Source organism: Lontra canadensis, unplaced genomic scaffold (assembly GCF_010015895.1).
Source record: "Lontra canadensis isolate GAN:19392208 unplaced genomic scaffold, GSC_riverotter_1.0 scaffold35, whole genome shotgun sequence".
NCBI classification, from domain to species: Eukaryota; Metazoa; Chordata; class Mammalia; order Carnivora; family Mustelidae; genus Lontra; species Lontra canadensis.
The window spans coordinates 15,066,025-15,088,953 of record NW_022631029.1 but is presented as its reverse complement, the minus strand read 5'-3'; the positions used below and the strand labels follow the sequence as shown (position 1 = coordinate 15,088,953).

General features: G+C 36.6%; 1 protein-coding gene across 3 annotated transcripts in view; it reads left to right on the top strand.

Moving 5' to 3' along the window:
* DENND6A (DENN domain containing 6A) overlaps positions 1-22,929 on the top strand; it is a 60,117-nt gene that overhangs the window by 13,740 nt on the left and 23,448 nt on the right. For 2 of the 3 annotated variants that reach the window (XM_032868380.1, XM_032868382.1), the window contains 9 exons: positions 674-712; positions 820-862; positions 6,759-6,871; positions 8,903-8,983; positions 10,426-10,531; positions 11,147-11,226; positions 12,329-12,391; positions 13,095-13,150; positions 22,480-22,602. In XM_032868380.1, coding sequence (XP_032724271.1) covers positions 674-712; positions 820-862; positions 6,759-6,871; positions 8,903-8,983; positions 10,426-10,531; positions 11,147-11,226; positions 12,329-12,391; positions 13,095-13,150; positions 22,480-22,602 — 704 coding nt within the window. The remainder of the gene's footprint in view (positions 1-673; positions 713-819; positions 863-6,758; positions 6,872-8,902; positions 8,984-10,425; positions 10,532-11,146; positions 11,227-12,328; positions 12,392-13,094; positions 13,151-22,479; positions 22,603-22,929) is intronic. The other variant, XM_032868381.1, reaches the window with a different exon arrangement.

Genomic DNA, 22,929 nt, shown 5'->3' with positions numbered 1-22,929 from the left:
CCTGTAGAGTCACTGCCTTTGGGTCTGGTGTTTACTTGTGCTTATTCTGACAGGAGCTGTTCTGGCCTATTCTTGCTTCCTTTGCAGCGGCTTTGGGGCAGGAGTGCCCCTCAGAAGGTGGCTATGATCACTGCAGGCACTAATCTGACCTGTCCTAAGAAAATGCAATGACTTTTTTAAGGGATTGGAGGAAATTAGGATAGACTTTATGGTGGGAGATGGCCTTTGAGATTTCTTAAACTATAGATAATTATTTTCTCTTTACAGTTTTTCTTTTAATAAGTAGCTGGTATTTGCATTACTTCTTAGAATCGATTGAACATCATTATTTCTTGAGTACCACCCAGCTGATAGATCGAATTCTCTTTAGCTTTTCGGTTTCCAAAGACAAGACTCAGTAAGCTTTAAGTTACTAGTAATTCAGTTGGTAAATTATTCTTCATAAACCAAGATTTCACCATTCTTTTAGAAGTAACTTTGACTTGGAAGTTTTTTTTCCTAATATAAATCCAGCTCAGTTCTCCCAGCTTCTCCCATATGTCATTATTGGAAGTTTGTGAACTATTTCTTAAAACTATTTAACCATAGCCAACCAGTATTAGAAGTACCTGCTAATGTCTAAAATATACACTTAGTATATTTGTCTAACAAGATTTAATTCTTTTTCTTGCAGGTAATTTATCCTCAACATTCCAAACTTACTGATAAAGAAGTAAGTAAAAATATTGCTCCATACAGTCTGCTGTAATATTCTGTTTGTTTTTATTGGTGTGTGTGTGTGTGTGTGTCAGTATATATAGCTTTTGTTTTCTTTTTCAGAAAACCAATATTTGCTATTTGTCTTTTCCAGATTCAAATTCAGGTAACTATTTTTCATGTGGTATTTTTGTTGAATTTTATACTAAGCATGTTGATTATACTCTTAATATATGAAAATGGTTTGAAATAGAATGTTAGAATGCAAATTCATTTTCCGCCTAACAAGTCAGTGATTGTGATTCTCAGTTTTATGATGCCAGTCATGTCTTTTTGATTATAGTTTGTTCACCTTTTAAAATAACTTAAGTTGTAGTGAGGTAAAACATCAAGGAGCAATAAACTGTTGAAATAGTGAAGAGATTGAAAACCAGCAACATTGGTATGTTTGGGGATTTATAGTAGGTAGTTTACTTTTAGTTCAGGATTTGGAAGCTTACCAAGAACTCTGTAAAAGCAGTGAGTTAAAACACACACACATACACAATAGGGTGAATCTGGTTATGAAGCATGGCAATCAATTACTTTAATAGTTTGTGTGCGTTAATATACATAAAGCACTTGGAATAGTGCTTAGCATATAAAAAACACCGTGTAAGTGTTTGCTGTTACTATCAAGTTTGGTTTTGCTGGTCTTTTTCAAACTCTCCCTTTGTGTGGTCCTAATTGTTGAAATCTTTCAGGTTACCTCTTATGTTTCCCTTTCAAAACAGCTTTTCAGGCTTCTAGTGACCAGAACATTCCACATCTTAGACCACACACAGTTAGAACCCTATGAAGCAAAGGCACTCCAGTTCCCTTTCCTTTTGTGGTTACTTCTAATGTCCTGTTAATTCAGTTTAGTTCATCTTATTTGGGAGATTTGATATTTTAATTTTTAAACTAATTTCTCCTTTCCTTTTAAATGCTTCCAGAGTTCTTTCCTATATACATGTGCAATTCAGGTTTTAGGAATTATGTGAAAAAGAAATGGTATCTTGGTTAAAAAAAAAAAAGCCTTTGAGAAATCCCAGTAGGGCTTTTGTTCTAACCTGGAATTATTAGAATCTCTTGGTATGTTTGCCTATTAATGAAATAATGATAGAGAGGTCCTATAGGATCATTCCTCATTTCCCTACAAAGTCCACGCATGTAGTTCTGAATATAGTGAGTGTTGGATTGGACTTCCAGGACTCAGGGTAAGCTGAGTTGTATGCATTACAGGATGAACTGATTTTATGTGATTGGAGTCACAGTGGATTACACTGCACACTCTTCTCTTTCAGATCACAGCCGGTTTTCATGGCTCTTTTTCACCTCTCCACATGATCTTCAAGGCTAAGAAGCTAATTACATGTTGTTTGGATAGACTTTTTTATTTTTAGTTTTGTAGTCAGTCCCTCCCTGTGTCCCTTTTTTTTCGAATTTAGACTCAAGTGTAACTCCGTGTAAAATCAGAATTTGCTCAGTATTTCAGACATTTGAGTGATGTTCAGATGTTTTGTAATGCCTTCCTTATAAGCTGCACATCAAATGAATTAGGGTTAATTTTATTTAAAGTGTGGTGGATACTTAGAAATAAAATTGACAAAAGGTTTTATAAAGGACACCTTGCCATCTTAGGAGATGAATATTAAGCTAGACAGCAGTAGGCTGTGAGTTTTATGTGTATTTGAGAGTGCTCTTCTCAGTTGTTGATTATCCAGTTTGTTTCACTGATATTTATGAAATGCATGTTGGGATTCCTGTGCCAACTTTGAAGTGGATTTAATTTTTCCCAAAATAGCTTTTATTTGTTAGGGAGGGAAATCCAGGTACAGTAGAGCAGTCTTTTTTTTTTTTTTTAATATTTTATTTATTGATTTGACAGAGAGAGATCACAAGTAGACAGAGAGGCAGGCAGAGAGAGAGAGAGAGAGGGAAGCAGGCTCCCCGCTGAGCAGAGAGCCCGATGCGGAACTCGATCCCAGGACCCCGAGATCACGACCCGAGCCGAAGGCAGTGGCTTAACCCACTGAGCCACCCAGGCGCCCCAGTAGAGCAGTCTTTAGGAAAGAATCATAATTTAAGTTTTGCTTGCATGGTGCACACTTAAAAAAAGTAAAATAAGATTTAGACTCTCTGGTATGCAGATAAAGAAGAATGCTTTTGGGATTCCCAGTGGAGTGATTTGCCAATTCTCCATTTCCTCCACCTGCTGTCCACACAGACCTTAGATCCTGTGACTTTAGAAAAAAATTTGGTTTAGTTTGTTTTTAGGTTTCAATATCTTGTTGCATTTGAGTGACTTTTATCTTTAGAAGCCACATTTTGGATTTTAAGACACAGATATATAGCATCTAGAAATACAAGAAATGCTGAATTTTGTGAAAAAGAAGTAATAAAACTCTCATAGCTATAAATCCCTAACCACCCAGCTCCAATCTCAAATCATGGGTATGCTGTGAGAACTTTCCAGTGACCAGCTGCACTCACAAGCTGTACAGAATTGGTCAGGAAGATAGTTCAGCAGGTCAAAAAGGCTTTAGGCATGTTAGCCTTGTCAGTTGAGGTAAATGACTCCTGTTTTGTGTTTCAGAGGTCTGTCCCTTCACACACTGAAGGTTACTAAAGAAGTATCAACTGACAGTACAGATTGGCAACCAGACTTTTTTTCATTTTTTTTTTTTTATTTATTTGACAGAGGTAACGTGAGAAAGGGAACACAAGCATGGGGAGTGGGAGAGGGAGAAGCAGGCTTCCTACTGAGAAGGGAGCCTGATACAGAGCTCCATCCCAGGACCCTGGGATCATGACCTGAGCTGAGGGCATATGCTTAACGACTGAGCTACCTGCTCCCTGGCAATCAGATTTTTTACATTTGCCATGCAGAAAATAATATCTAGGAAGGACAAGGCAATCCTGATACCCTACAACCTCATGAAAAATAAATCTTTATTGTTAGTATGAGCCATTGCATTTTCCAGCTCTATCATATTAAGTATCTCAGAGAAATCAGTGTGTACTTCTCAGTGGAGTTTCTTTTTCTTTCTTTTCTTTATTAAGAAAATATTTTGGGTTTTTAGTTTTAATTCCAGTATAATTAACATAGAGCATAATATTAGTTGCAGGTGTACAATATAGTGATTCAACTATTCTGTACTTTACCCCGTGCTCATCAGTGTAAGTGTACTCTTTAATCCCTATCACCTATTTCACCCATCTCTCCACCCACCTCCCCTCTGGTAACCATCTGTTTGTTCTCTATAGTTAAGAGTCTGTTTCTTGCTTTGTTTTTTTCTCTTTTCCCTTTGTTTTGCTTCTTAAATTCCACATATGAGTGATATCTTATGGTATTTGTCTTTCTCTAACTTATTTCGCATAGCTTTATATTCTCTAGATCATCCATGTTGTTGCAAATGCCAAGATTTCATTCTTTTTTTTTGGCTGAGAAACATTCCATTGTGTATATATAAATGTGCAAGATGTGGTTTGTGTGCGTGTGTATGTGCATGTATACACAGCACATCCTCTTTATTCATTCATCTATTGATGGGCACTTGGGCTGCTTCCATATTTGGCTATTATAAATAATGCTGCAGTAAACATAGAGATGCATATATCCTTTTGAATTTGTGTTCTTGTATTCTTTGGGTAAATACCCAGTAGTGTGATTACTAGATTGTAGGGTAGTTCTATGTTTAATTTTTTGAGGAACCTCCAAACTGTTTACCACAGTGGTTACACCAATTTTCATTCCCACCAACAGCGCACAAGGGTTCCTTTTTCTCCACATCCTCACCAGTACTTGTTGTTTCTTCTGTTTTGATTTTAGCCATTCTAACAGGTGTGAGTTGATAACTCATTGTGGTTTTGATTTGCATTTCCCTGTTGATGAATGCTATTGAGTGTTTGTTCGTTTTAAAAATAAAGAAAAAATTTCTTTTCTTTCTTTCAAAAACAAAGACAAAAATACTTAAATGTCTTCTAAAGGGAAAAATTGAACAATCAACATATAAATCTCTTGAACTAAAACAATGCTAAAAGTATTTTCCATTATCTCAGGTCTCATGTATTCTCTTTATTTTTAAACTATCAAGAAACTGATTTCACCTATCCTCCAGTCCCCTGTGTTTCTTTCCTCTACCACCAAAGGAATATTAATTTCTATGATTGCATTTAGGTTTATATACTGAGTTGCTTTTTAAAAACTTAAACGTGTTATCAAGTTTCTGCTTCCTTTGTTAAGAACTTCATGTGCTAAAGAAATATAAGTACTTCTTTGTAAAATAGTAAGTAATAAAAGCCTGAGCGTATTTCATATTTAGTATAATCTTATTAGTTCTAAATATAGTAACCAGAAAGAATTTCAGTGAAAAGCTACTTAATGTGTCTTTTACTTTTTAGACTATTTATGGTTTTTTGTAATTATTGCCAACTCAGGTAAAGTTTACATATTTTAAGAGGTTTGCTAGAAATGGTTATGTTTAAAAACTTTATTAATCAAAACCCTTTTGGAGTGCCTGGGTGGCTCAGTCATTAAGCATCTGCCTTTGGCTCAGGTCATGATCCCAGGGTCCTGGGATCAAGCCCCATGTTGGGCTCCTCGCTCAGCGGGAAGCCTGCTTCTCCCACTCCCACTCCACCTGCTTATGTTCCCTCTCTCGCTGTGTCTCTCTCTGTCAACTAAATAAATAAAATCTTCAAAAATAAATTTCAGGGAGGATATAGTAAAATAGGTAGAGATGCATGCCAGACAGAATGGGTCTTAGTGTGTTAGTCACATATTATAGCTTATAGAGGTAACTAGGATTCTTAATTGAGAGACTTTTAAATATTTTTATAATTTCTACAGTAGTAAATATTGATGAATGATTAACCATGCATTAAGGTAGCTGTAATGTGTTTAGAGATGTTGGCAGCTGAGGACCACTTATTAGATATTATAGCATCATTAACAAAGAATATAAAACATATGACAAAGATATCTGTATTATGTTTTTAAAGGCTTGAAATGATTATCTTAAATCTGGTACAGAAATCTAAGTAATTTCCATGAGTGACTAATGAAATTAAAGACGTTCTATGCAGACAGATATGAATATAGATGTCATTTTCCTGTAGAAACACTTCACAGAATTATATCACTGATAATGTTAAATTTAGATAATTGTTGACACGTACTTGCCAGTTCTAAATTGGCATTTTGAGACTGTTCTTATAACTAGTATTTCCCTATATTACAATGAGGCAGTGTCATGTGAGAATTGCAAAAAAAAAAAAAATTTAACATATTTAAAAATTGCCATTATTCTGATTCTAAAAAACAAAAATAGAGTGAAAAAAATAAAAAACTCTAAATTAAAATGATGAAAATAGTGAATCTATTACATGGGCACTTCCTGAGTCTGCTGTATTATGTTTTTTAAAAAAACCTTCCCACTGTGAAATGTAAAACACATACAAGGTCTAGAAATAGAACATCGCCAGTGCCTTAGAAGCCCCCTCATGTCCCCTCCTGAGCACTGTTTCCCATCCCCATCCAAATGCAACCACAGTCCTGATTCTTACAGGGATAAGTGTCTTGTTTTTCTTTATACTTTTATCACCCAACCATGCATCCCTAAACTCTATAGTTTGCCTGCTTTAAAAAAAGAAAAACAAGCAACTATATAAATGGATTTGAACAGTATATGTTCTTTTGTATTTGGCTTCTTTTTCTCATTATTATGTTTGTGAGTCAACATTAAATGCAAACAGTTTAAAGATTTTTTTTAATTAAATGGGGAAAATAGGAATAGGAAAAATAGTAAAGAGATCTAGGAGTTTAGATGTATGTTTTGCTAATGGCTGTGCCTCTAAACACAAAGATGGCTTTGGACAAGTCACTTGAACAATCAGAATCTCCAGTTTTTTTCTCTAAAACATAATAAAATGGGCTTAAACAATTCATAGGACCTTTTTAGTGCTAACATTTGGTGAATCTGGATAAAGAAATGTTATACTATGCTATTCTTAATTACTTTCATTTTTGTTTTCATTAGGTTGTCTTGGAGATACCCAGTTTTGTTTTAGATTTCGACAATCTTCTGGAAGGAGGGTGTCACTGCATTGTCTCCTGGATCATTATGACAAAGATTTGCCAGTTTACTTAAAGGTTGGAAAAGTAGTAATAGAAAAATGTCCTCGTGAGAGGAAACTTTAGAACTCAGCTACCTCTTAATAGCATTCAGAAATATTTTGCTTTTGTCTTATTACTATATTATAGTGCTAGATTTCCTAAGTGAGTCTATTATATATAAGGATTCAACTCACGAAAGAAAGGAACTCTATAAATTTACTATTCTTGAAACACATAATGCCGTTGTGAAGTATAGAAATTGATCAGAATGTTGAGGTAGTTTTCCTTCAATTTTTAATAACTCTTTGTTTAGATGTGGAGTTGAGGTGGTACTATACCAGTAAATATCACTCAGAGTTGAAGATTCCCTACTTCATGATAGAATTATAGTTGTCTCATTTTGATTTTTTAATGAGGTTTGTTTTACACTTACTATTTATTAAAGGCAATTTTAATAATTCACATGATTTCAGAGTGTTGTCTCTGTTTGGTATTCCACATTTCTGTCTCTAACTGCATGAGGAACATTTCCATCTGCATGTCCTATCAGCACATCCAGTATGACATCATTTGCCTAAAATCAGCATTTGCAGTTTACCTCCCTGGTTCCGCTAATGACAGGAACCCTCTCCCAGTTGGCAAAAATATTACTGTCAAAATGTCTTATAACCATCTTCTTCTTTCCATGACCTTTTGATATTGCTATTAACATATTCTTTCAACTGTTAATGATAGCTACTATTTATTGGTGCTTATTATGTTCTAGGCACTGTATTAATAAGCATGTGTTATCTCATTAATCCTCCTTACAGTGTTCTGAGAGAGTTCCTTGTGCAAATGAGGGAATTGGGGGCTGTTGAGGAGAAGAAACTTGCCCAAAGATAACTCATCTTTTGCGGGTTTTTTCCAATGTCATGTATTTTACACAGTGTTGCTAGCTAAAGTATACATATATATTATATAAAAATAAATATAAAATGACTGTCTGTTGCTTAATGAATAAAGAGCTAATGATATTGTTTCCTCATCCTCACTTTTTGGGCCTTACAAATTAAGCACTTTACCTTTCCAATTTCCAACTTTATCTCCTTTCTATATAGGTACCATATTTAAGCCAAACTGAACTATGTGCTTTTTCCTGAGGTAGCTTGTATTTTTCTGTCTGTCCTTGTTTTTGCTCAGACTCCTGGCTCTATAAACCTGGAATAAAAGCCTTTGTTTAAATCATATCCATCCTGTGCCCACTTTAAAAACAGTTGCCTCCATGAAATCTTTACTGATCTGCATAGGCAGCGGTGATCTCTTCCCTCTTGGCCTCCTTGTAACACTGTGTTCTTTCCTATATACCCGCCTTGAGCTTTGTTTTCATCCGTCCTTAGATTAAGAGCTCCTTCAGGAATTGTATTTGAAGCATCTTTTAAGTTCTCTAATATGTAATACAACACCTTGTTCTAAGCAGGTGGTTTAATATTTGAGCAAAGAGTAACAATCCAATTAGAAACTGGGTCAAAGTTTATTTCATGAGGATACAAAAACTTCTTATGTTTTTTGGAATGTAGTTTCTTTCAAATTGTATTTTGATAAACATTTCGGTGTTTCATTTCTATTAGGTAAAAATAGAACTGGCTTTGTAAGATTCACATTGGCATTTAACTCCTTTTTTCTCTCTCTCTTGAAATTTTACAATAGGATACCTCATTTTACTAAGACTATCCCCAACTCATACTTGTAAGCACAGTTAAAAAATATATAAGTAGCACTGGGGGAAAACAGAATTTTTTTTTTTTTGAAAACAGAATTTGATTATTTTCTGACTTCCATTAACTAGTACAAATATGAACAAAGAACATAAGCTAAGTAAACTATAGTGGGAAAAATCTGACTTCAGTACTTTAGTTATAATTATTTCCCCTTTGGGCAAGCTAGCAGGTTTGGATCTGCCAGTTACTGTCATGATTATTTGTGTTGGTGGAAAAGCATAACTAGCTCTTTGTGTATACCTTATATTTCAGTTCAGGTTTATAAATATGGCAATATGTATTTTTTTATTTGTCACTTCTTTCATAGAAGGATCCTGCTTATTTTTATGGATATGTATATTTCCGACAAGTTCGAGATAAAAGTCTAAAAAGAGGCTACTTCCAGAAGGTAAATTTCATATACACTAAGGAAAAATACTTTTATATTGTGGCTAAAAAAAAATAGAAATTGTAAGGATGAATAGTCTTTAAATGATATTTTATCTTTAAACATACTACAACTTACGTTTTATTTTTGTTTTTTTAGATTGTAGACACTTGTCCCTAGATTTTTAACTAGTAGTGAATTTTGCCATTCTGCTATCTCTGTGCTAGTTTCCCTGGTGGTAAATTATAGATATTGTAATGAAACTCTCAAAAGCCAGAAGAATCTACTTAATTTTCATATTTTGTAATGAGGGAAAGGACAAACAGTTGATTGTAATATTATTACAACTAATAAAAGCCCGCAGTATCTTTTTGAAACCCCTAAGAGTTAGTAAATGCACTGTAGCAACATCTTAATCATTACTCTTTCCACTCTAAATGTACAGTCATTTTATTTCCTTAAAAAAAATTAGAGGCACCTGACTGGCTTAGTCAGAAGAGCCTGTGACTCCTGATCTTGGGGTTGTTAGTTCAAGCCCCATGTTGGGCGTAGAGATTACTTAAATAAATAAACTTTAAGAAGATTTCTAACCAACATTTAAAAATAAATTGGTTCTGATTTAATCCCAACTAACAGGGACACACCTTTACTTTTTGTAACTAGAATGTACCTTGACTACTACTTGATATTGGATGGAAAAATAAAAAGTAGTTTTCAAAAAAAATAGATGAAAAAGATGGGCATAATCCATATTTGAAGTGACCTGACTATAAAGGTGCAATTTATGTTTTTTAAGATTTTATTTATTTATTCATTTATTTACTTGAGGGGTGGGACAGAGAGAGAGAGAGAGCGAGCATGTGATCAGGGAGAAAGACAAGCAAACTCCATGCTGAGCGCAGAGCTTGATGTGGGGCTCGATCCCAGGACCCTGAGATCAGGACCTGAGCTGAAATCAAGAGTTTGGTGCTTGACTGACAGAACCACCCAGGCACCCCAAGTCACAATTTCTAAGTGTATGGCTATGACTATTGAAAACTAAAATACAACAGTCATAGGTCTTAGTTTGAAAAAGCATCACAGTTTGCTCCTTCTGTATTAGGAAAAGTTCATCTGGCTAATTCTGGTACTGTTTTGCTAATGTAAATAGTAATGAGGCCTTAGAAATTATCCATGACATTTGTCTGTTAATAGGAAATTATTTTTCCTGGAGAGCAGGAGAATCTGTGAATATGCCTTTATGCTTGGGAGGTGTAGTAGTAAGGTGAAACGTTTTTCATTCAGCAACTGTAGTTTTTGGTAGTCTTTCTTTTAACCATCCACTGCAAAAGCTTTATTTCAGAATCCACACTTTTGCTGAATTTAGCTCATTAGTAATTGATTATGTAAGAAATGACAAGTTTAAGTTATAATCATTAAGAAAATTAAAAAAACAAACAAACATGTTTCTTTTTTCTCTCCAGTCCTTGGTTTTGATCAGCAAACTTCCTTATATTCATTTTTTTCACACTGTGCTCAAACAGATAGCACCAGAGTATTTTGAAAAGAGTGAACCTTATTTGGAAGCAGGTAAGTTAAACACTGTGTGAGTTAGATACCTTTATGCAAGAGTTTTAAAAATTTTACTGGAAATGGCTGATAAATATAAAGTTGACTTTCTAAAAAAATTAGTTAAGAATTTTAAGGGCTATATGATAGGAGAGAGGTATAAAACTATTCTGCACCTCTTCCTACAAACACCAAAGACCATATCTTTTATTACCTCCTTTTGCAACATAGATGATGCCTATTTATTAGGGTAATAATAAGCAAATACAGAGTTGATAGCTCTGCTTTTTGGAGTACTATTTAAACAGAAATCTTTGTCACTCTATACAGAGGCCTCTATCAGGTGGTATGCTTTTGGTGGCTAATTTTAGTAGCAATAAATAAATAGGAAAATTCCCTTTAAACCTTTTATTTTGTTGCTTTCAAAAATTGATGAACCAATTTATATCCTAGACCACAGGTAGATTTCTGGTGAAATATAATATATTTTCACTACTTTTACTTTTCTTTTACCTTTTATCTTCCACCTTCCCACTATATTTTTCCTGCTCTATAGAAAGGAGTTCTAATTTCTGATGTTTCATTTTTCATATTTTAATATTGGAACTTATAATAAGGAAATATTTTATTTTTCAGCTTGTAATGATGTTGACCGATGGCCTGCCCCAGTGCCAGGGAAGACATTACACCTGCCTATTATGGGGGTTGTAATGAAGGTAATATCTTTTATTTCATTTGTTTCATTTTCTGAGGAACTCTAGGAAGTTCATAGATGAGTTTTGCTTTTTAACTTTCTAGTGATGTCCAGTCCTGTTACTGCTTTCACTTGTATGTGAGGAGTTACAGAGGTATCACAGCTCCTCCTGCTGTACAGAGCCATTTGTCACACAACTCCAGGGGCCACCTATTTCGTTTCATCCTGTAGAGTTTGCACAAAGGTGTCATTCTTACATAATACATGTGAATGTAAATCCCACCTTCTAGACTTCTGCAACTCTGTGGCCCCCCAGAGACGGTGGCATTGCAGAATGCTTTGTAGAATTGACTATGAATTAGTAAAAATTAAGAGAAATGAGGAAAGCCATTGGTTCTTAGGTTTGAATGATCTTAATGTGTAATGCCAGACCAAACATGTCCATCCCAGGGTATTGTGCTCTATTCACTTCTCCTTTCTTTTCCATTCCTTTTCTCTTTTCTTTTCCTTTTCCTTCCTTTCCTTTCTTAGTGTAGCAACATTTTGCTCAAAGGATTTGTATGAATGTTCTCTAAGTGCTTTTGCAGTTCATTTTCAAGTTGGACTTATTTTTGGCAATGCTCTGTTTTTAGATATACTCATTTCTGTAGGATGTGTTCTGTTTTTTTCCCTGGGAGATCATCAAAAGTAGTACTTGTAACTCTGGGTTGAAAGTTCTCATGGTTTCCTGTTAGATTTATCCCATAGTTTGGCAAGCTTGAGAGGGTGTGTTTGGGTGTGTATGTATTAATGAAGCAAAGACTGGAACAATAAACAGGAAGCAGTATGAAGCAGATGCCCTTTTTCTGTTTTCCAGCACATTTGCTTCTCAGTGGGTTAGTGATTTCCATGTGTATGGGAATATGGAGACTTTGGTTCACTTACCTTCTGCTGTGACTAAAGATAAATAAGACTGTAGTTGTAAAGTCTGATACAGATACTTTGTTTTTATGGCTTTTTAGGCATTGCTGAGTGTACTTTTTTAGTGGTAAGAGTGTTTCTAATCCCTCATTGTAATGGGCCTCACAATTATATAAAGGACATTCTTTTGTAGCCAAAGTTAATTTCTTCTCTTTCTCTTTAAGGTACGGATTCCCACATGCCATGACAAGCCTGGGACAACTCAAATAGCACAGTTAACTCAGCAGGTAGTGTGGCACTGTGGTAGAATAATCTACCATATATAGTTTCTTTAACTGAATTCTTAAAACTAGCAGATGCAGAGTTTCTTGGGTTTATGGTATATGTCTGAATATTACTGAAATACGCATGAAATAATTTCATATTAAGAACTCAGAGAACTCAGAATTTATATTGTAACTGTGAGGACTATGGGAAAATACGTAAATCCTCTCATCTTCTTAGAAGAGAGGTCAACAGACTTTTGTTTGTAGGAAACTCAGTCAAAAGGATTCTGTAGTTATGATTGTCTTTCATTTTTCCTAAAGCTACATCTGTTCATGGGTGGGGTTGAAGTTTTTATTTGAAATGTGTAACTGGTGTATTAGCACTCCCATTGTTTGAATTGAATTAAAATGGAAAGCAGTAGGAAAACTAATTTTGCCTGTTGTATTATGGTAATATTTCAGGCAGTTGTGAATTAATCTACTTTCTGACTTTTGGGTTAATGCTTTATCCCAGGAATCTGTCATCCTTGACCTTGTACTGTGTTAGGGGAGATTGGTAAGACCTGTTCTCTTTGTGGCTGCTTCTGGAGGAAGAGAATCTTAAAAGATAGGGCAACATAGCTTATTGATTACAAGATAGATATTTTATATGATAGATAAATGATAGATATCAATTTCTATAAATTTTAGTGACATTTTCTATATTTTTTCTTTTTTATCTCAGGCAGACACACATATATCTGTTATTTTACCTACTGTTCATGAGGTGGATCTTTTCAGGTAAATTTTATTAACTGCCTTTTCTCTTTTACTTTGTGATATTGTTTTAAATTTCTTTAGGAAATGAATGTTCTTAATTGTGGAAAAAATGGGAAGAAAAAGGGGAAAAGAACTGGAAGAAAGTCATCATTATGTTTCATATATTGTAAATCAGTAGCTCATCCCTTACTGTATATTATGAGCTTTGACAGGGAGATTTGGATATAGATTGGGTATTACATGGTAGAAACAAATTATTTCTTGTTTGGTTTGGTGTGAGAATGGCATTGTAATCATGTAAGAAAACGGACTTACTTTTTAGAGATGCATTTTTAAGTACTTTGAGATGAAATGTCATGAGGTTTCTATTTTATTTTAAAATACTTCGGTAGGGCGCCTGGGTGGCTCAGTTGGTTAAGTGACTGCCTTCAGCTCAGGTCATGATCCTGGAGTCCTGGGATCGAGTCCCACATCGGGCTTCCTGCTTGGCAGGAAGTCTGCTTCTCCCTCTCACCCTCCCTCTTCTCATGCTCTGTCTCTCATTCTCTCTCTCAAATAAATAAGTAAAATCTTTTTATAAATAAATAAATAAAATACTTCAGTAATGGGCACCTGGGTGGCTCAGTCAGTGAAGTGTCTGCCTTTTGCTCAGGTAGTGCTCCTAAAGTCCTAGGATCGAGTCCTGCATCAGGTTCCCTGCTCAGTCGGGAGTCTCCTTCCACCTTTCCTCCCCTCCTCTGCTCCTGCTCTCTCCTTCACTCTCTCTGTCTCTCAAATTAAAAAAATCTTTAAAAAATAATAATAAAATAAAATTAACTACTTCGGTAAGAAGTGCCCAATTAACTCAGTTGGTAGAAACTAAGACTCTTAAAATACTTCAGTAAGAAAAAAATTAATGAAGTAAAAATGATAAAACATGGTTAACTCTAGATGATATATAAATGGTGGTTCTTACATAATTGTCTTTATTTTTCTGTATGTTTGAAACTTTTCAAAATGCAAAATAAAAAAAGGGAGAGTGAATCTAGCACTGAAAAAAGAAAAGGAAAACGTACCAGTGCCTGTGCCTTAACCAGAACAGCTGAATAGAAATCTTAGGACTGGTATGCAAGTCCCTGGTCCTAGGTGGTTCTGACGTGCATCCCAGGCTGAGAAACCACTGCTGTTGCTGAGCAGTTATTAAATAGTAATACAAGCAATCAGGAGTCATGCAAAAGACTTAGAATGGGATTTTTGGTTTGATTTTTGTGTGTATAGAACTTTGTGTATGTGACCTTTAAACTGCATGGAATATTGCTTCAAAGAGTGATTCATTTTGCATGCTTGATTTGTTTTATATACTTGGCTTTAGGGCAACCCAGTATTTCCACTTTTAGGAATTCACCCCAATAAATATGAAAGCACATATCCACACAAAGACCTGTATGCAAATGTTTATAGCAGCTCTATTCATACCAGCCTAAAACTGGAAACATAGCAAATGTCCATAAACTGGTAACTGGATAAACAAATTGTGATTCATGCATGTGCATGGAACACTACTTAGCAACTAAAAAAAAAGAGCACTGTTGATACAGTCTGCAACATAGATGACTCAGAAGCATTATGCTTAGTGAAAGGAGCCAGATCTTAAAGAGCTGCTTACTGAATGATTGCATTTATATGATATTCTGGAAAAGGGGCAGACATCAGACCAGTGGTTGGCTGGGCATGGGGGTGGGGAATCAACTACAAAGAGGATGAGGGAGATTTTGGAGTGATGGACGTGTTCTAAATCTTTGTTAAGTGTGAATTTTACTGTATGAACGTTATAAATCTTACTTAAAAACAAATTGACATCCTTTTAAAATTCGATGTAGCATTCTTAGAATGAAAAGTAAGTGAATAGTTATCACAGGAAAAATATACTAAGAAGGTTGCATACTATTTATACTTTTTTTTTTTTTTTGGACATAGAGAGAGACCGCCTGCATGCAAGTGGGTGGGAGAAGGCAGAGGGAGAGGGAATCTTAAGCCAGCTCCACGAGTGTCACAGAGCCCCACACAGGGCTCAGTCTCAGGACCCTGAAATCATGACCTGAGCCGAAACCAAGAGTCAGTCCCTTTAACCGTCTGAGCCATCCAGGCGCCCCTACTATTTATACTTTTGACACTTTGTTCATTTTAAAGAATTAAAGAATTGGCATGAGTTAGTATAGAATTTGATTATTAGACATATTTTCTTTTGAACTGCTGGGTGCAAATCTTAATGCTTTTCAGTTTATTATCAGTTATCTTTGCTTTTGTGGTAATTAATTATTCCTACCACTAACACTTTTTATTAGCATGTGTCTTTTCTCCTGATTATGAATGACATGTTCTTTTTTTGTTGTTGTTAAGATTTTGTTTATTTTTATTTTTATTTTTTTAAGATTTTTATTTATTTTTTATTTGACAGAGATCACAAGTAGGCAGAGAGTGAGGGGGACCAGGCTCCCTGCTGAGCAGAAAGCCTGATGCGGGGCTCGATCCCAGGACTCTGGGATCATGACCTAAGCTGAAGGCAGAGGCTTTAACCCACTACCAGCTACCCAGGCGCCCCTATTTGTTTATTTGATAGAGAAAGAGACAGCGAGAGAGGGAACACAAACAGGGAGAGTGAGAGAGAAAAGCAGGCCTCCTACTGAGCGGGGACCCTCCCCCCACCTCTCCCCCTGCCCAGTGCAGGGCTTGATCCCAGGATCTGGGATCATGACCTGAGCTGAAGGCAGACGCTGAACAACTGAGTTAGCCAGGTGCCCCTAAATGACATGTTCTTGTTTTTAAAGTAGGACAAGTTGGGGGCACCTGGATGGCTCCCACTTAGATCATGCTCTCAGTCAGGGTCATGTGATTGAGCCCAGTGTCCAGCTCCAAGCTCAGCAGGGAGTCTGCCTGAGAGTCTCTCTCTCCTTCTCCCTCTGCCCCTCCCCATCACTCTCACATGCACTCTCTCTGTCAAATAAATAAATAAGTAAAATCTTTAAAAAGGTAGAACAAGTGAGTTTGTTGGGTTTTTTTAATTCTTATTGCTCAGGAGGTGAGAAAACTGAAAGTTGAACAATAATAGGCTCACACAGATAGCCCTGTGCCAAGTGCTTAGTGTCTGACACTCAGCTTAGTGACAGCACTCTTCATTTTGTGTGTGGAGAGCTTACATTGTACATTTATTCATGTGAATAAAAGTTTAAATGTTTATCACTTATATTGAAGGTGATATTTTTATACCAAGAGCGAGCTTGAGAGCAAAGGACTGAGACCTGGAAAGATGTTTGAAGCTGAGTGGCAGAAATGCAGTTCAGGGATGCCTGGGTGACCCAGTTGGTTAAGCATCTACCTTCGGCTCACGTTGTGATCCCAGGGTCCTGGGATTGAGTCCCACATTGGGCACCTTGCTCAGCAGGGAGCCTGCTTCTCCCCCTCTCTGCCTGCCTCTCTGCCTACTTGTGATCTCTCTCTCTCTCTGTCAAATAAATAAATAAAATATCTTAAAAAAAAAAAATGCACTTCAGTGTAGGCACTCATCTCCCTCCTTGTACCAGGTCAAGTCTCATTCAGCTACCACTAGTACATGGACCCTGACTTTGGTGTCCGCTCTCTTGATCACATAGTCTTCTCATTCAGTTTTTAAGTTGGGCTTAGAATTGAGGGACAGTTCTCTGTTGAAAGAAACACATTCTCTTGCCTAGAGTCAAGGACATTTTACCTGATGATACTTGCTATTGGTTCCTCATAGTGATGCAAGAGACATATCAGTTATGTGTCGTCATGTTCCTCCTTGCCCCCATCTTGAGAGTGAAGCCATCTTGGCTTTCTACCCCATTGGCAGAGGAGATAACAGCTAGGGGTGTTTTGTGTTTCAAAGACTGTAAAAGTCTATTACTATATAAAATGTGTCTGATATCATTGATACGTGTTAGTTTCTTTTAGCTTTTAAGATTATAACAACATGCTATTTCTGGAAAAAAGTTTATCTAGTTATTTACTTGCCTAGTTATTTATCTAGTTATTTACTTGTCTATTTATATATGTATCTATTTATTCATCTGTTTATTTATTTGGAGTAAGTTTCTGATTTTTTCTAGGGGATGACTCCTTTGAGGGAGGCAATGGAGCTTAGCATAAAGCATGGCACTCCAGAATGGGGACATGAAAGTAGTGCTAAAAAATACCCTGTAATTTCCCTATAGACCCTCATTTTAGTAATTTTATACTGCAGTTAATTAGAAGCCTACCACCTATATTTATTAAATTTAGAGCTGGAGACAGGGTTTCTTTCTTGAATATTTAATACTTACCTCCCCAATAAAACTTTTTGTAATAGGTATTTCTAAAGTAATACAGGGGTTTCAGAGAATGCTCTATCTTGTAACTCTACTGGGTGTCTGTTTATGCCCTTATTGATTATATATCACAATACTTTTGAGAAAAAGTAATTTGCAGCTTTAATGCCTTAAGGCATGCCACTATTAAATATATACTTAACACACACACACACACACTTACCACTTTTCTATAAATTTGTGATTGTTTCAAAATTTTATGTAAATGTATATGTAAGTGTATATGTGCACAGTATATGTAGTTATATATACATATGTGTATATATACATATAAATTTGAAACAGTCACTAATTTACAGAAAAGTAGTAGTATAGTTCAGAAGACTACTTCCTCATACCACTTGATAGTCAGTTGGAGACCTGTTGTCTCATCATCTCTGAATACTTTAGTGTCTATCTCCTACAAATAAAGATACAATGCAGTCATCAGAATTGGGAAATTAATGTTGATAAATTAATACCATTTAATTCAGATGTCACCAGTTGTCACAATACTGTCTAGTTCAGAATTATCTGTTGCATTTACTTGTCATGCTTCTTCAGTCTCTCTCCATCAATCTGGAATAGCTCCTCAGTCCCTTTCACATGCCTGAGCTTCTTGTGGATTACAGGACAGTTACTTTGCAGGAAGTCCCTCAGTTTAGGTTTGTTTGGGATTTACTTGAGATTAAATGCGAGCTCTGTGTCTTTGGCAGGGACTTAATTTGCCTTGTTACTGATGATGTTCACTTTGTGGTGTTCTCCAAGCTTCTCAATGATAAACTACTCGTTTTCCTTTTGTGATTAACTGTTTTGTTGGGAGGCACTTTGAAACTATGTATATGAGTTATTTATTGCTATGTAATAAATTACCCCAATACTATGAGGCTTAAAAGAACAAATATTACTTCATACAGTTTCTGAGGGTTAGGAATCTAGGAACGGCTTAGCTAGATGGTTCTAGCTCTAGATCTCTTACGAAGTTGCAGTCAAGATATCAGGCAGGGTTTTAGTCAGTTGGACAAGGGGGGTATGAGGGTCTTGACTGAGGCTGGAGGATATGTTTCCTAAAAAGGCTTACTTACTTGACTGGAGGTCACAGTTCCTTGTGGTTGTTAACAGGAGGCCTCATTTCTAGCCATGTGGAGCTGTCCATAGGGCAGCTTGAATGTTCCCACAGCTTTCAGAGGTGATCCAAGAGAAGGCTGAAGCCACCATGTCTTTTATGACCTAACCTTCAAACTTGCATACTGTCCTTATTCTGCTCATTACATGTAAGCCATTAATCTAGTTCACAGCTAAGGAGGGGAGAATTAGGTTCCATGTTTTAAAGGCAGTGTCAAAGAATTTGTAGAAATATTTTAAAACATCATGCTGTGTATATCTGTATGGACTCTTGGTTTCCTGTTTTATTCAACAGGTTATTAAAGTCCATTATTCTCATTTGCTATTTCAGTTGTCCCCAGTTTGGCCAGTGTCTCACTTGTCTCACTTCAAGTTGGCCTCTATTTTTTTTTTTTTAATATATTCTTGTCATTCTTTAAATACTTACTTGCTTTTGTGTATTAAGAAGTTCCAGGCTTGGGACACCTGGGCAGCTCAGTTGTTTAAGCATCTGCCTTTGGCTTAGGTCATGATCCCAGGGTCCTGGGATAGAGCCCTGCATTGGGCTCTGTGCTCAGTGGGGAGCCTGCTTGTGTTCTGTCTCTCTGACACATAAGTAAATAAAATCTTTAAAAAAGAAAAGATGTTCCAAGTTTGTCTTTTTGTGTTTAATTTAAAAAATTGATACATAATTCACATACCATAATATTCACTCTTTCAAAGTATACAGTTCAGTGGTTTTTACTATATTCAGAAAGTTGTGCTTCACTACTCTCTAGTTCTAAACTATTTGATCACTTCGGGGTGCCCGGGTGGCTCAGTGGGTTAAGGCTTCTGCCTTTGGCTCAGGTCATGATCCCAGGGTCCTGGGATCTAGCCCTGCATTGGGCTCTCTGCTCAGCAGGGAGCCTGCTTCCTCCTCTCTCTCTGCCTGCCTCTCTGCCTACTTGTGATCTTTGTCTGTCAAATAAGTAAATAAAATCTTTAAAACATTTGATCACTTCAAAAAGTAACCCTGTTCCTAGTGGCAGTTAGTCCCCATTTCTTCCTTCCTCCCCAGCCCCTGGGAATCACTAATCTACCTTCTGTCTCCATAGATTTCCTATTCTGGCCATACCACATAAATAGAATCATAAATTATGTGGCTTTTTGTGTCTACTTTCTTTCACTTAGCATATCATTTTCATGGTTTATACATGCAGTTGCATGAATCATTACTTCATTTTGTGGATATACAAATGGATATACATTTTGTTTATCCATTAATCTACTGAAGGACATTCAGGCAGTTTTTACTTTTTAGCTATTATGTGTAATGCTACTATGAACGTTTATATATAACCCTTTGTATGGACATATGTTTTCAGTTCTCTTGATTCGAAGATTATCTTGTGTGTTTCCTTCCCTGACCCTGGAACCTGGAATCAGCCATTTCTCCAAAGAGCCTTGGCTTTATTTATTTATTTATTTATTTAAAGTGGAGAATAAGATTCAGAAGCCAAGGTCTGGGTACTACTTGTGCTCAGTGCTATTGAGATATTGATTTTAGGCCCTCTCAGTGGACAGAGCTAAGAAGTATATACATATAAGGGGATGCATACATATATACTCATATATAATACATACACATTTTTGCATATATATTTATTTACAAATCTGTATATATTAAAAAGCATAAAGTCATAGTACTACCCCCAATTCCAGTCCTATAAGACAGGGTTCATTCTAGTTTTCTCCCTTTCTATATTTGTATTTCTTTTCCCTTTCTCAGGGACTACCTCCTATTATCCTTAATTTATTTATTTGATCAGTCCCTATTAGTAACCAGTCTCTCATCTCTGCTTAAACTCTCTCCTCTATGCAAATATTTTCTTACTCCTTTAGGGCTTTGACACTCCATACCCAGCTGCCCTTCTTCATGGATACCTTCCTTACCTTCTCAGGCTCTGCTCCATGCTAGATTGACCCCCATGTGGTTACCCTCCCATGCCATTTAGGCTTCTCTATTGTACATTAGGCCTCCTCTCCATATGGGTGCCATCCTTACTTTGCTTGTGTTCTGGCTCCCAATGCTAGAGAAGCCCCCACAGGAATGCCCTCCATACCCTGCTGTGCTCCTACGTCTCTTTCCAGGCCACCTCTCCGTGTGAACACCCTATTTCCCCTACTCTTCAACACACTCTGGTTCTGACACTCCACACCAGGCTGCCCCTCCAGGCCTCGCATAACTTCTTGCCCTCTGTCATCCCAAACCAGATCACCTCCACACATGTACATCTTCACCACATTCCAACAGCCCCCAGGAAGCCACCTCCTCCACGTGGATGTCTCACAAAGGTCCTCACACCCCGCTCTGAGCCAGCATGTCTTCTTTCCCTCCTGGCAGAGATGCCTACCATGCACCATGTCTGCTTTAGGATTCACTGGTTTAAGAAAGAAAGGAAGAAGAGCTCCTTTGCCTTATCCTTGAACTGTTTATTGTTTTGTTTTTGTTTTTTCCTTGCACTTCCTTCCCATTTGTTTTCTTGCCTTTGAATAGTTAAAATTAACTTTCCCTAATTTCCATTTCACAAACCTGTTTTATATTTTTTAACTTACATGTTCTTCCTTCCTTCCTTTCTTCCTTCCTTTCTCTTTCTTGTGTGTGTGTATGTTTTCAACTATGAAGATTATGGTTTTTATAAGTAGATATTCTCTAATCTACTAGGAAAAATCGTTACCCTAACAGGAGGAAATTACTAAATAAGTATACCAAATGTCTGAGGCTAAGTAATGTACCAGACTTGTGTCCTAATAGGCTTCCACCTAATTCCAGGGCTACTATAGAAATATGGAGCATTCTGTAAGGGAAGGATTTGCCCAGGAAATCATTCTATTTGGCATTAGATCTCCCCTTGTGATTTGTTTTCATCATTTTTTAATATTGAAAGCATTAGCTTTTATTTATTAATTTTTTAAAGATTTTATTTATTTATTTGAAAGAGAGAGAGAGCATGTGCAGGGGAAGCAGCAGAGAGAGAGGAGAAGCAGACTCCCTGCTAATCAGGGAGCCCGATGTGGGGCTTGATCCCAGGACCCTGAGATCATGACCTGAGCTGAAGTCAGACACTTAACCTATTAAGCTATCCAGGCTCCCCAAAAGCATTAGCTTTTATTTATTTTTTTAAAGATTTTATTATTTGACAGCGAGAAAGGGAACACAAACAAGGAGAGTGGGAGAGGAAGAAGCAGGCTTCCTGGTGAGTAGGAGCCCAAACTGGGGCTCAATCCGGACGATCATGACCTGAGCTGAAGGCAGACGCTTGACCGACAGAGTTGTGCAGGTGCCCCAAGCATTAGCTTTTAAATTAAGTAATCCAGTAAACATCCTTTGGAAAATTAATTTTTCTTGCTTTCTCTAAAATATTTAGAATAGAAATTCAAATGTAGGGGCGCCTGGGTGGCTCAGTCGTTATGCATCTGTCTTCAGCTTGGGTCTGCTCAGGGGGTGTCTGCTTTTTTCTCTCTTCCGTGCTTGTACTCTCTCTCTCTCACTCACTCTCTCTCTCAAATAAATAAAGAAATCTTAAAAAAAAATTGAGATGTAAGGAAGCAGTAGTGATGAGATGGGCCTACCATATGGTACAATTTAATAATTACTCTACATGTTTTTATTATCTGTTAGCCATTTTGTGTGTCAATATATTGCATTTAGTTTTCTAAAAATTGTAATGAGTCAATTGGTATGTTTTTATATGTATAAAAAGGATTTATGCATCAGCATAGTCTAAAGAATTTGTATGTCACAACGGGGTACAAATAGGTAGAAGAATTTATATCAGTATGAAGTTTTTAGAATGATCATCTAAGAACTGAAAACAACAGAGTTGGATAAATAACACTTCTACTGTATAAAATACCTTTCAGGTGTTTCTGCCCAGTTTTCCTTCATAGTCAGATGCTTTGGGAGCTGGTCCTGTTGGGGGAGCCCCTCGTGGTCATGGCCCCATCACCATCGGAGTCATCAGAGACTGTATTGGCACTTGTTAAGTGAGTATATTGGGTTCCTGACAGTGGTAGTTGCATTTTTCCATCTGTGATATATTTGCACACAACCCCCTTTCTTATAATAAAGCTGTGCTCATTATAGTACCGTTTCATGGATGAGAAAATTAATTCAGCTTCCATGAGGGCTGGAACCATGTTTTAGTTTTTCTGAGCAACACACATTCATTCACTTAGACAAAGCTGGAGCCTGACAAGTATTAGTTGCATGAATGGTCAGTGTCTAGTAAAAGACATATAACTAGGATATTGGAGTGCCAGAACTTCTCCCCATCTTCTGCCCCATGTCCAGTGTTCTTTCAGCCCATCATT